Here is a 13,360-nt window from a genome sequence, read left to right on the forward strand (position 1 = left end):
GTTGCGTTCCCCTCATCGCCACAGGGCTTCCACATACTCCTCCAGTCAAGACGACTGAGACATTTTCACAAATTGAAATACATCAAACTGTTAAAGTGTTTTGGCCAATTTTTTTCCATTTTTAAATTAGTTAAATTAAAATCTTTACTTCCTCATCACATATTATATACTATTGTAGTACTAATAAATATTTTGAAAAAGTTTAAATGTTTATATTTTAACATTTATTTTATTTGAGATTTTTTAGTCATGTTTTTGTCCTTTGTATAAGTATTTTTTTTATATATTTCGATTTAGCTTTAATTTATTTTATTTCAGTTTTAGTTTAGCTCATTTTAGTACTTCAGTTTACAGCTTATTTTATTACAGCTAAATGCCAAGGCAACATTTCTAAGTTTTTTTTATTTTTTATTTTTTTATTTTATTGTTATTTACTTAAACTAAAAAACTAAAAAAACACTTTTATTTTAGTTAAAAGTATTTAGTTATATTAAAAACTGTTTCATAAGACCTTGATTTTTGCAGATTAGTTTTAATAAATGCATTTTTGTGTTCAAAAAGGCTTGTTCATAATACAGTGAACTCTCAGATATTACATTTTTCATGATCTGACATTTACGTTCAGCATTGGACTGTAAAAGGAGACTTAGTGATAGTTAATAGAGAGAAAATGCGAGAGGCAGACTGTTTCCATCACCAAATCCTGAGTGTGGCGTCACCATCGTTCATATCATCCCAGGGATCAGTGTTTGACGACAGTGTGACGACGACAGAGAAGCTGCAGCTAAATCAACCGCCACTCTTTATGCTAATTCTATCCATTTTGTTTTTAATGAAGTGATTAGCCGCTAAATGAACAGGGGGTAATTACTTTAATTGAGGAGAATGACAGTAGCATCCTCACTGCAGTGCGCCGATTGTTGCTTTCCGGGGACTTTAATCAAGGCGAGAGAGAGAGAAAGTACGATACAGAAAGGCAGATCTAAACCATATAGCAGCAAAAAAAGAAGAATTGATTCTGTGGAGAGGAAACAGCAGGGTTTTGTGCTGCGGGAGATGTTTTTGGGGATGTTACAAGAGTGAATGGCAGCCAGAAGTAGAGATGGAGGGTAATGAAAGGGCGTGTGTATGTGGACACGACTGTCTTTATCAGATTCATATCCTATCACTCTCATTTCCCACTTCACCACCATGTGAAGTCTTTTCTGTGCTTCCGAGAGCCGCTGCCATACCTCCACCTCCCTCCCGCTGTTCTAGATTCCCCCTCACATTTTACACAATACACTTCAGTGAGATATTTACAGGAATTAAAGGAATGTTCATAGGTTCGGTACAAATTAATCTCTATTGACAGCATTTGTGGCATAATGTTGATTAATATAGAACACAATTATGACTCTTTTAGAAACTATTAATGGCATTGATATGAAAGGATGGATGATGAACATTTGGTTATGTGCTATTGACATAATGTCTGTGGGTGGAGTTTGCGGCATGTAAAATAGTGCTGGAAAGACCTGGAATCCGTATTGCATATTAAAATTGAACAGGTTCTCTCAAGTCATATCATGTTTAGTTCATCTTTTACATCGCTTAAACGGTACTGTGGGGCTTCAGCTCTGTTGACAGATGGAATAGGTCACACTAGTTTCATGTTTAAGTCTTGTTGGTATGCTTAACAGTGTGTTTACTACATTGTGTCTGACTTTAATGAGGAATGAGCTGGAATTATTTTCTGTGATAATCAATTTTATGCCACAAATGCTGATGGCACAGCTTTACTTTTATTAAACATGGAATATTCCTGCAAGAGGTAAGAAATGTGTGTAATATGTGTGTAAAAATGGTGAGTGTGAGCAAGCGCACATCTAAAATTAATTCTTGAGGCGGTCCTCTCTGATAGATGATAGGGCGAGAGCGCAAGGTTGCACTTTGCCTCAGTCCACTCGATGTCATACTGGCCTCTTTTTAATTTCATGGCATTTCTCTCTGAAAGCCCCAGGCTGCAGCTCTGTGCCTGCATTATAGGCCATACTGAATGTTCCATTTGTCTGAGTCACATTTGTCTACTGCAAGTGTTCACATTTCACTATGGAATGAACCCACATTTCAGTGGTTGCTCTTTGAAACTACATAATAGCAAATATTACCATTTCCCTCCCAATGACTCCATCTGACAGTGAGGCATAGAATTACACTCCACGACTACTCTTCAAATACATTTCGGCTTCACTGCATATAAACACCATTACGGCATCACACAGCGACATTAGGGAATTTTTTTTTTTTTTCATGAAATGTCAAACACAATAAACAGACAGACTGTGGATTCTGCTTAACCTTATTGTGAAGTGCAAATAGCCATTCCATGATCGTATTATGTATTATTCCTTTAAAACTGATAGTTCCTGCACCCTGAATGCTCATGGTCATTAACAGGTTTGATGTGAATCAGCTTTTTATACCCCATACACATAAGTATGCCACTTTTCTGAACAAAAAGTTTGTGAAAAACTAACATTATGATTTTTAGAAAACAAGCAAAGGTTCCACCCCCTAACCCCTCTCCTAAACATAACTGTCACTGGGAGTTTTGAGAAATTCGTTACTGTTTTGTACACATTGTCATATTATTATAATTCAAATGCATTTTGAGAGAGGGGCACTTTTGACAATTTTGGAAAAAGAGCAGGGGCTTAAGCCCCCAAAGCACCCCCCTTTGCAAGTACCTGACTGTATTTTAGATCCTTTACTCCATACATAAACTTAACAACTACCTTACTATAACTATTAATAAGCAGCAAATTAGGAGTTTACTAAGTCATAGTTATAGTCTATAGTGATAATTGGTCCTAAAACTAAAGTGTGACCAAATATACATATCTATTAATAAAAATTAGCTACAAATGTAAACATTTGCCAGAAGTCTCCGTTGGTCTAACATTACATTTACATTTACTCATTACACAGACGGTTTTATCCAAAGCGAATTACAAATGTGGACAATGGAAGCAATGAAAATCAACAAAAGAGCAATGATATACAAGTGTTATAACAAGTCAAGTCACCTTTATTTATATAGCGCTTTAAACAAAATACATTGCGTCAAAGCAACTGAACAACATTCATTAGGAAAACAGTGTGTCAAAAATGCAAAATGATAGTTAAAGGCAGTTCATCATTGAATTCAGTGATGTCATCTCTGTTCAGTTAAATAGTGTCGTGCATTTATTTGCAATCAAGTCAACGATATCGCTGTAGATGAAGTGACCCCAACTAAGCAAGCCAGAGGCGACAGCGGCAAGGAACCGAAACTCCATCGGTGACAGAATGGAGAAAAAAACCTTGAGAGAAACCAGGCTCAATTGGGGGGCCAGTTCTCCTCTGACCAGACGAAACCAGTAGTTCAATTCCAGACTGCAGCAAAGTCAGATTGTGCAGAAGAATCATCTGTTTCCTGTGGTTTTGTCCTGGTGGTCGTCTGAGACAAGGTCTTTACAGGGGATCTGTATCTGGGGCTCTAGTTGTCCTGGTCTCCGCTGTCTTTCAGGGATGTAGATGTCCTTTCTAGGTGCTGATCCAGCATCTGGTCTGGATACGTACTGGATCCGGGTGACTGCAGTGACCCTCTGATCTGGACACAGACTGGATCTGGTGGCTACGGTGACCTCGGAATAAGAGAGAAACAGACAAATATTAGCATAGATGCCATTCTTCTAATGATGTAGCAAGTACATAGGGTGTTATGGGAAGTGTTTCCGGTTCCGGTTTACCTAATTAATGCAGCCTAAAAATCCTTTAACGGATTTGGATATTAAAAGCATATTGGTATGTTATGTGTAAGCCAGGTTAAAGAGATGGGTCTTTAATCTAGATTTAAACTGCAAGAGTGTGTCTGCCTCCCGAACAATGTTAGGTAGGTTATTCCAGAGTTTAGGCGCCAAATAGGAAAAGGATCTGCCGCCCGCAGTTGATTTTGATATTCTAGGTATTATCAAATTGCCTGAGTTTTGAGAACGTAGAGGACGTAGAGGATTATAATGTAAAAGAAGCTCATTCAAATACTGAGGTGCAAAACCATTCAGGGCTTTATAAGTAATAAGCAATAATTTAAAATCTGTTTGATAGTGAGCCAGTGCAGTGTTGACAGGACCGGGCAAATATGGTCATACTTCCTGGTTCTAGTAAGAACTCTTGCTGCTGCATTTTGGACTAGCTGTAGTTTGTTTACTAAGCGTGCAGAACAACCACCCAATAAAGCATTACAATAATCTAACCTTGAGGTCATAAATGCATGGATTAACATTTCTGCATTTGATATTGAGAGCATAGGCCGTAATTTAGATATATTTTTGAGATGGAAAAATGCAGTTTTCAAATGCTAGAAATGTGGCTTTCTAAGGAAAGATTGCGATCAAATAGCAAACTCTGTTTTTTTCAGAATTTAGCAGTAAGAAATTACTCGTCGTCCAGTTTTTTATATTGACTATGCATTCCATTAGTTTTTCGAATTGGTGTGTTTCACCGGGCCGCGAAGAAATATAGAGCTGAGTATCATCAGCATAACAGTGAAAGCTAACACCATGTTTCCTGATGATATCTCCCAAGGGTAACATATAAAGCGTGAAAAGTAGCGGCCCTAGTACTGAGCCTTGAGGTACTCCATACTGCACTTGTGATCGATATGATACATCTTCATTCACTGCTACAAACTGATGGCGGTCATATAAGTACAATTTAAACCATGCTAATGCACTTCCATTGATGCCAACAAAGTGTTCAAGTCTATGCAAAAGAATGTTGTGGTCAATTGTGTCAAATGCAGCACTAAGATCCAATAAAACTAATAGAGAGATACACCCACGATCAGTTGATAAAAGCAGATAATTTGTAACTCTAAGGAGAGCAGTCTCAGTACTATGATACGGTCTAAATCCTGACTGGAAATCCTCACTTATACCATTTTTCTCTAAGAAGGAATATAATTGTGAGGATACCACCTTTTCTAGTATCTTGGACAGAAAAGGGAGATTCGAGATTGGTCTATAATTAACTAGTTCTTTGGGGTCAAGTTGTGGTTTTTTGATGAGAGGCTTAATAACAGCCAGTTTGAAGGTTTTGGGGACATATCCTAATGACAATGAGGAATTAATAATAGTCAGAAGAGGATCTATGACTTCTGGAAGCACCTCTTTTAGGAGCTTAGATGGTATAGGGTCTAACATACATGTTGTTGGTTTAGATGATTTAACAAGTTTATACAATTCTTCCTCTCCTATAGTAGAGAATGAGTGGAACTGTTCCTCAGGGGGTCTATAGTGCACTGTCTGATGTGATACTGTAGCTGACAGCTGAATGGTTTCAATTTTATCTCTAATAGTATCGATTTTAGAAGTAAAGTAGTTCATAAAGTCATTACTGCTGTGGTGTTGGGAAATGTCAACACTTGTTGAGGCTTTATTTTTCGTTAATTTTGCCACTGTATTGAATAAATACCTGGGTTTATGTTTGTTTTCTTCTAAAAGAGAAGAAAAGTAATCGGATCTAGCAGTTTTTAATGCTTTTCTGTAGGATAGGTTACTTTCCCGCCAAGCAATACGAAATACCTCTAGTTTTGTTTTCCTCCAGCTGCGCTCCATTTTTCGGGCTGCTCTCTTTAGGGTGCAAGTATGCTCATTATACCATGTCTCAAGTATAACAAGTCTCAGTTAGCTTAATGCAGTACACATAACAAGGGCTTTTAAATTATATAATAAATAAAAAATAAACAGAATAGAAAAAGAATAGAGCAAGCTAGTGTTAGAGGTCTTTTTTGCTTTTGTTAATTGTATAATAAATGAAAAGAAAACAGATAGAATACAAAAAAGATTAGAAAGCTAGTTTATTTTTGTTTTTTGTTTTTTACATGACCTCATAGCAGTGTGTATATTCACAGCATATCTGTAACATGGCCTTCAGTACCTTGCTGCTTAAATAACGTTTATAAAGTAGGATTTTATAAAAATGTTATGACTTTTATGATGTGAAGAATTTTCTTCTTTTGCTTTAGCTACAATGGGGAACCATCTTCTGACGAACCCCGTGCTGCAAACCCGTACAGGAACCTCTCCTTATAACACGCTGCTGGCTGAGACGTTTACCCCACCCTCACCTGGAGTCTTCAACTCTACTGGTAAGTGTGGGTCAACTTTACTTCGTATTGCAAAGAAAATCACAAATGATTTCACTTTAGTATCTTAATTATTTATTTGCCAAAATGTTACTTAAAGTTGTATTTTATTGATCAAAGTTAGCTATTTCGTAGTTCCCTTTATGTTGCACATACTAACTTGCCTTGAATGTTTTTTCCTAAAATTTCTTAGGAAAAACAAAGATTCTGATATGCTGATTTGCTGCTCAATAAACATTTCTTATTATTAGCAATGTTGAAAACAGTTGTGCTCCTTAATATATTTTGTGGAAACTGTGATATATTTTTTCAGGATTCTTTGAAGAATATAAACAACAGCATTTCTTTGAAATTGAAACCTTTATTAACAAACTGAAAATGTCTTTACTCTCACTTTTGATCCATTTAATGTGTGTGTGTGTGTGTGTGTGTGTGTGTGTGTGTGTGTGTGTGTGTGTGTGTGTGTGTGTGTGTGTGTGTGTGTGTGTGTGTTTGCGTGTAGGCGTGTTTTTGTGACATATCAGGACACAACTCTGTATAATGACATGGGTATGACACAGGTATTACAAGGAGAGGGTGACTTATGAGACATAACCCATGTCCCCATTTTTAAAAACGCTTATAAACCATACAGAATGAGTTTTTTTGACAAAGTAAAAATGCACAAAGTTTCCTGTTAGGGTTAGGTGTAGGGTTGGTGTAGGGCGATAGAAAATATAGTTTGTAGAGTATAAAACCATTACGCCAATTAATTCTTATATAATATATAATATAAAACTTCTTAATTTAACTTTTTAGCTATGAATGTCCTCTGAGCAATGCAAAAAAATCCTCTGTCTGTATATTTTATTATCATTATTGTATTTGCAGTTGCCACAGTGTGTGTGGGTGTCACCAATGGTATTTCTGTGCTGTGATCAGTGCACTCTAGTGCATATGCTGTGTGTGTGTAGGTCTGTGCTTCTCCCTCTGCGTGTGAGTTTACACCCTGTCGGTCTGTCAGTGTGATTCAGAGGGGTGGATAGGGACTGACCATCTGGCCAGCGTTTTAATCCCTCCTGCTGGAAAGATAGACCAGAGCATCGATTAAAGCTAGGGCTGAAGTTGAGTGACTGACAGTGGAGCGAGAAATGAGAGCGTTCCCTGGAGATTTGAAACAGAGTATCGGCATGACTGTGTCCGTGCCGCAAACACATACGACCCAGGCTTCACTCTCTCGCTGTACCATTCTCCTTCATGTGCCGATTGAAAGGCAGCGAGAGAGAAAGTTAGCTGTGGTTCCCATGTCAGTGGGTTGAAATTTAAGACAGCGTCTCTGTTGAATATTTTAAACGTTCCCTCTCTGTGTAATGTGTCAGGCTGACGGTGCGCCACTCGGCTCGGCTGAGGACATTTTTAGAATGCTTATGGAGTGGAAGTAGGAGGAGGGCCTCATTAGAATGTCTAATTACTCTCTCTCTCTCACTGCACAGAGGAGCGTTGATTAAAATCATACCGGGCATTAATATTTAAACCCCTGAATGGCTTGGTCTGTGCCGCCGCACGCATCTCCTGTGTTCAGTACACGCAAACGTGTGAAATAAACATGGTCTTGACTTTATGAGGTTGAAGTGTGAATAACATCTTGCCGAATAAGGATCGTGCCAAAACCAAACAATAAAGCTCAATTTTCAAACTCCCCAAACAAATAAATGAGGGGCTGTTCCTAAGATCCCAACTCCCAAAACTAAAAGAGTTAGATACTGATCCTCAGTCCACAGAATCAGACACTGCCCCAATCTTTTTGTTTTAAATATAGACAGACAGGTTTGAAACAACATGAGGGTGAATAAATGATGGTAGAATTGTCACTTTAAGTAATTCATTGTAATTAACTACTTTTTGATTATAGCTGATAGAATAGCTAACTACATTTTTAAATCAGTATGTTATTGTGAATGAGACGATTGATCTCCATTGTTGCCTTTACAGTATTTCAACAATACAGTATTTCAACAATAGAGTTCCTAAGTGTGACATTTGTTTATTATGTTGTCTATTGTTGTCTTTCTTTTTTCTCACTTTGCCCTCACATGGCCTCACCATGGATCCACAGGAACTTTCCGTGACCCAAGTAAGACTCTTTTCACTTTCAGGCTTATGGCTATTTTCAGTGTTTTATAGGCTAATTTTGCAGAATGATAACCTCTTCACATGTGCAGTGAAGCCTTGCTTCTATGTGCACAATTTACATCCCTGGTAATAAATTGCCTCTGTCCATAAGCCTATTAATCTTGTGATGGAAAGTGCGTTCACTATTATTGATTTAATCCCAGATTCTGTTGCTGTGAATCCCCATCTTGATTAAAATAGGTAATGAAGTGCACACTTCTCCCTCCTCCTTTTTTATTTGCTTACCACCTCTCATTTGCTTTCTCAACAGAGAGCACACTGTCTAAGAACCGAGATCATGGAGGCATGGAGACGCTACCTCTGAATGGGAACTTCAACAACAGCTATTCTCTGCGTAGTGTCGGGGGTTCGGGAGCTCCTGGGGGCAGCTGTGACTTCCTGGGAGGTGGAGGTGGAGATAGCCCCCCTCCCCTACTCAATCCCCGTAGTTCAGAAACTCTCGGTGACATACGGAGAAACCTCTCGGACGCAGCGGCGTTCGAGAAGATGATCATATCTGAACTTGTGCACAATAATCTCAGAGGCAGTGGAGGGGCTGGGGGCAGTGACAGAACGTGTGGTAGCCTGGTCAGAGGGCACGGTCAAATGGGAATGGGGCGGGGCAGAGGTGGAGCAGAGCCGGCGATAGGCATGGAGGATAACGAAGACTTTCGTTCGAGAGAAGCACGTCAACGCACGCCGCAAGATGTGGAACTGCTGTACAAGGCTCTGGAGGAGCCCCTGCTTCTGCAGCGTGCCCAGTCCGTGCTCTACCAGAGTGACCCAGAGGAGTCTGAAAGCTACACAGCCGACCTGACTGAGAGTTTGGGCCACAGTGGTCACAGCGGCCAAAGTGCAGCAGGTCAGGTCCACAACGGAGCCCCCGATTCGCCTGCGCCGGAGTCCCTCTACACCAGCATCACCAACCTGCGAGATTCACCCTACCCCGACAGCAGCCCAGAGCCGCTAGAGGTGGTTCCACGTTCGGCCCAGCCTCCGGAGGAGCTGTACTACAGCTCAGGTCGACCAGCCATAGGCTCCCGCGGAGCCCCCATGCAGACCTTCTACCAGGCTCCACCTAGGAGACCGAGCACTGAAGCCCACCCCGCCCCTGAGCCCCCTCACAGCGAGGGAGATGGACAAATGCAGTTGGTCACAAGCCTGTGACCACGAGGAAGAGGTGGAGAAGGAAAAGCGCCACAGGGTCTGATGCAAAGTGCCGATGGCGATGTTGGACTCCTCTCCTGTTTCTGACGCCCTCCTTATGTCTGGTTGCCTTTTTGCTCTTTCATTAGTTTTGAAGTAAGAGGTAAGGAAAGCCTAAACAGGGAGAGCATCAGAGAGGTTTGTCTCCATGGCAGCAGGCTCTCTGAAGTGCTGTGTTACCACTCTGCCCTCTCATCAGCATCATTTTCTCCTCCCTCTTCAGACACACACACACATAGAGAAACAGCCCAGAGTCCAACTATCTGCCTTCTCTCAATGGACGTCTCTGCCTTCAGCTCTATCTGCTCCAAAAATATTGTCAAACATAACACTGGGCTTCTATTTCTGTGTTTTATTTCAAGTCATATCTTTAAAATGTTGCATTTGCGTAACTCCTTACCTTCACTTTTCTTTCTCTGTCTTTCTCCATCATTATTTGATGAGAGCTGTTACATGAGGAAATGGGGGTATGCCAGTGTACTACAAGTGACAAAAATCTCTCTGAAAGCTCTTCAGTGTTGCCAAAAATAACTGTTTTTGAGCCAGGACACAAACTGGAATCAACGCACACACACGCGCACACACACACACACACACACACTCACAGAAGTGCTTGTTACTGAACATCAAGAGTGTGACATATGCTCATGAAAAAGGAAAACTAGGACTATTGTTCAGACACAGGTAGTGGGAAGCTGCCTCAGTGGAGTTGCCTTTATTTCTGTCTCTAAACTGACTCTTCTGTATAGAACAACCACAGAGACTGGGAAAGGGGCGGACATTAGGACACAACCCATCATCAGCTGGGTCATTTGAAGCCTTGGCCATGGGACCTCTCATGAATAAAACTCTATAGGGTTTATCTCAGATCCACAGATGGGGGGTGGATTAAGGACTGAACCTGCTCTCCGAATCACTGATGGATGTTGTAGGTGGACGTGCTGTATCACCTGTGTTATTGTGGCTAGAATAATTTTTTTGCTACTGCTCCAGCTTACTTTGAGTCCGACCTCTGTACATAAGAACCACACAAAAGCAAAAGCAAGTCTTTAATCTACTCGTCTCCTGTACATAGAAGAACAAAAGCAACAAAAAAGTATCAAATATTAGGAAAAAAAAAACGTTCTTGTACTGCAACAGAAATCGAAAATAAAGATGTTTTAAAGTTTGTGACCTAAACACCATGCCAGTCTCTCCCTCTCTCTTTCTTTCGCTCTCTCCGGCCCTCGTTCAGTCCTGCCCTGGAGCACCACAGTGCCAGGAAATCTAATTGTTTGCCAAGAGACAGCGAGAGAGAGACAGAAAGAGAAGGATTTTACATACAAACTAGATAATTCCTGGCACAATTTTTATGTAATATAGCCCATTACATTACTATGTTTCCATCTAAATATGCGAATTTACCTTATGTTCAAAACTGAAATATCGCATAAAACATTTGCGAATAAAGCACTGTTTCCATCCAACAAGTCAAAGAGAACAAAATCATCACTTCCTGAAAAACTGGCACTAAATATCTCTAAGAAAACTAGAAGAAGCCACTGAATATAGTAATTGTCATATGTAATTATTTAGCTTCAGAGAGAGCAGATGTAACACAATAAATGCTCATTGTTTTTAGAGGATGCCTGCTGTTTGGGAAAGCATTCATGTAAGACAGTAATTATACAGAAATACTTTGATGACAGACTTTCCTCAGGCATTTCAGAACGACCAAAACAACATATAGATGCTGTGAACAAGATCGGTCCTCTGGTTAGTCAAGTTATCCCATTTCATAGCGCAAAGTCACATGACTTTTTCAATACGCATGGTGGAATTTATTCTGTAAATGCGTTTTCATCAGTTTATGAACATTTTTTCTTATCGGATAAAAAGTTAATCCTACTCAGTTGTGCCCATATGTTTCGTTATGCTTATTTTTTATAACTACTGCACATCTTTCCAGCCAGTGTTTATTTATGCGATAATCCAAAATGTGCATTAAAATAGATGGATGGAAACATAGCTATTAATGGTAATGTTTGACCTTCAACATTCCCAGACAGGAAGTGCTTGACGTGAATGAAAGGGGAAAACATTGTGCCTCAGTGGCGCACTGGTGCATTTTGGGTTGATTGACAGGAGCCATAATGTAGTGTTGGTTATATTTTATCTGGAAGTTGTACTAGATATCAGATGACTAGATGAATAGAATATATTTAGGTGAAAAAAAAAAAACAATAAAAAACTTGGGGGGCACATTCAGAAAAGATTCAGTCACAAACCCTAGATTGTATTCGACTGTTTTTACTTACTGTACCAATATCAGCTGTTGTTTCTGAACCTGGTGTGACAGTTGATTTACAATTTGTATGCGTATGTCTGAACATGAACATTTGGATGCTTGCGAATCAGAGTACGTATGTGTGTGAGTATGGATCTCAGAGGCTATTTTTACTGGGTTTGATGGACCCGCATTAGAAGAACAGGAAGCAGAGTAAATCTATATCTATATAAGAGCTCAGTATAAGCTTCCATCTAAAATACTTTGTTAAAGGTATTTTAAATGTTGTTTTTTGCCAGTTAGGTACAATGGAAACTGAGGTTTAAAACAAAAACAAAACAGAATTACCATTCATTGATTAACAGGAACATCTGACCAATGAGACACGGCCTCTGTGGTTTAGAATCCCTATATGCAAAAGAGCTGCATAGCCTATTGAACAAAATAGAGGTATTCATGAGTGCTCTGCCCCTCTGAAGTCTGCTTAATCGTCAAGTCTTTCATCTCTGATGTTTTATTTATTAATATTTATTCGTCTGTTTTGATTATTTATGCACAAATTCATTTATTCAATGTGGTTTTCATTCTGTATACAGAGCATATGAGGGTGACGAGAGTGTGCTATATTTCGAAGAGCATACTAGCATACTACTCTTACTATAGCTTCAGTATATACTATGTGTTGTTTGCACAGTATGCAGATTTTCTGTCAATTGCCTAATACATTTCGCCAGAATGAATGGTAAACGAGGCTGAATTCAGAATGGCATAGTACTATTATTATTTCTGCCATAATAAGAAATATTAACAGTAGAAATAGAATTCAGCCAGTATAGATTATTTTATCCCATAATTCAAAGTGGTTCACTTTACCTTTTATTTCCAATGTGATGGATGAACTTAAAATGTTGTCTGTAATTTATTTTTTTTAATCGGATTGGACTGCCAAAAGTAAAGATTTTTTATTTGCCAAACATTACTTTTGTTTTCAATGTTTATTGGATATCATTCACTGAATGATCCAACATGATGAAGTTGAAGATGAAAAAAAAAACACCAAATACTATGCAGTAAAAAGCTAGTATGCCACTCCAAACATAGCCATAGTAAGAAAGAGAGAGAGCAGGAGTGAGTATCCATGTTTAATGACAGAGGAAGAGGTGATGTCAAAACTACAGTACACAAGTCTTCTGCACCCACTGTCAAATGTGGAGAACATTGTGCATCCTGAATCAATGTTCTATCATTCAATCCAAGCATCATCTGCACTCTCTCTTTCTCTATTTCTCACTCCTGTAAGTCTTCTAAGGGGACGTGTGTGCAATCCATGCATGGTAAATTGTACTGATTGACACAGGGTCAGTATGTTCGCCGGTGTGCTGCCCAGCAGGTGGTTAGTACATCCGGTCCTATATTTAGCCCAAAGCATGTATGATCAGCTTTTATTTAAAGCAATGCCCTGAACTTTTTTTTTTACTTGATTTTCTTGCAAAAATGTTCCATGTTGATGAGTAGAACCAGCTTCAACTGGTCAGCAGGTTTGACCATTTGAATGTATTGTCATAAAC

At 39.2% G+C, this 13,360-nt stretch overlaps 1 protein-coding gene across 2 annotated transcripts in view; it reads left to right on the plus strand.

Annotated features, from left to right (window-relative positions):
* The window catches only part of LOC132149491 (adhesion G protein-coupled receptor L1-like), a 174,705-nt gene extending 161,939 nt beyond the window's left edge, over positions 1 to 12,766 (plus strand). For both annotated transcript variants that reach the window (XM_059558785.1, XM_059558786.1), the window contains exons 23-25: positions 6,050 to 6,172; positions 8,265 to 8,282; positions 8,592 to 12,766. In XM_059558785.1, the coding sequence (XP_059414768.1) occupies positions 6,050 to 6,172; positions 8,265 to 8,282; positions 8,592 to 9,487 (1,037 nt within the window). In that variant the 3' untranslated portion in view covers positions 9,488 to 12,766. The remainder of the gene's footprint in view (positions 1 to 6,049; positions 6,173 to 8,264; positions 8,283 to 8,591) is intronic.
* The last annotated feature ends 594 nt before the right edge of the window (positions 12,767 to 13,360 follow it).

The sequence above is a fragment of the Carassius carassius genome, chromosome 9, assembly GCF_963082965.1.
Source record: "Carassius carassius chromosome 9, fCarCar2.1, whole genome shotgun sequence".
NCBI lineage: Eukaryota > Metazoa > Chordata > Actinopteri > Cypriniformes > Cyprinidae > Carassius > Carassius carassius.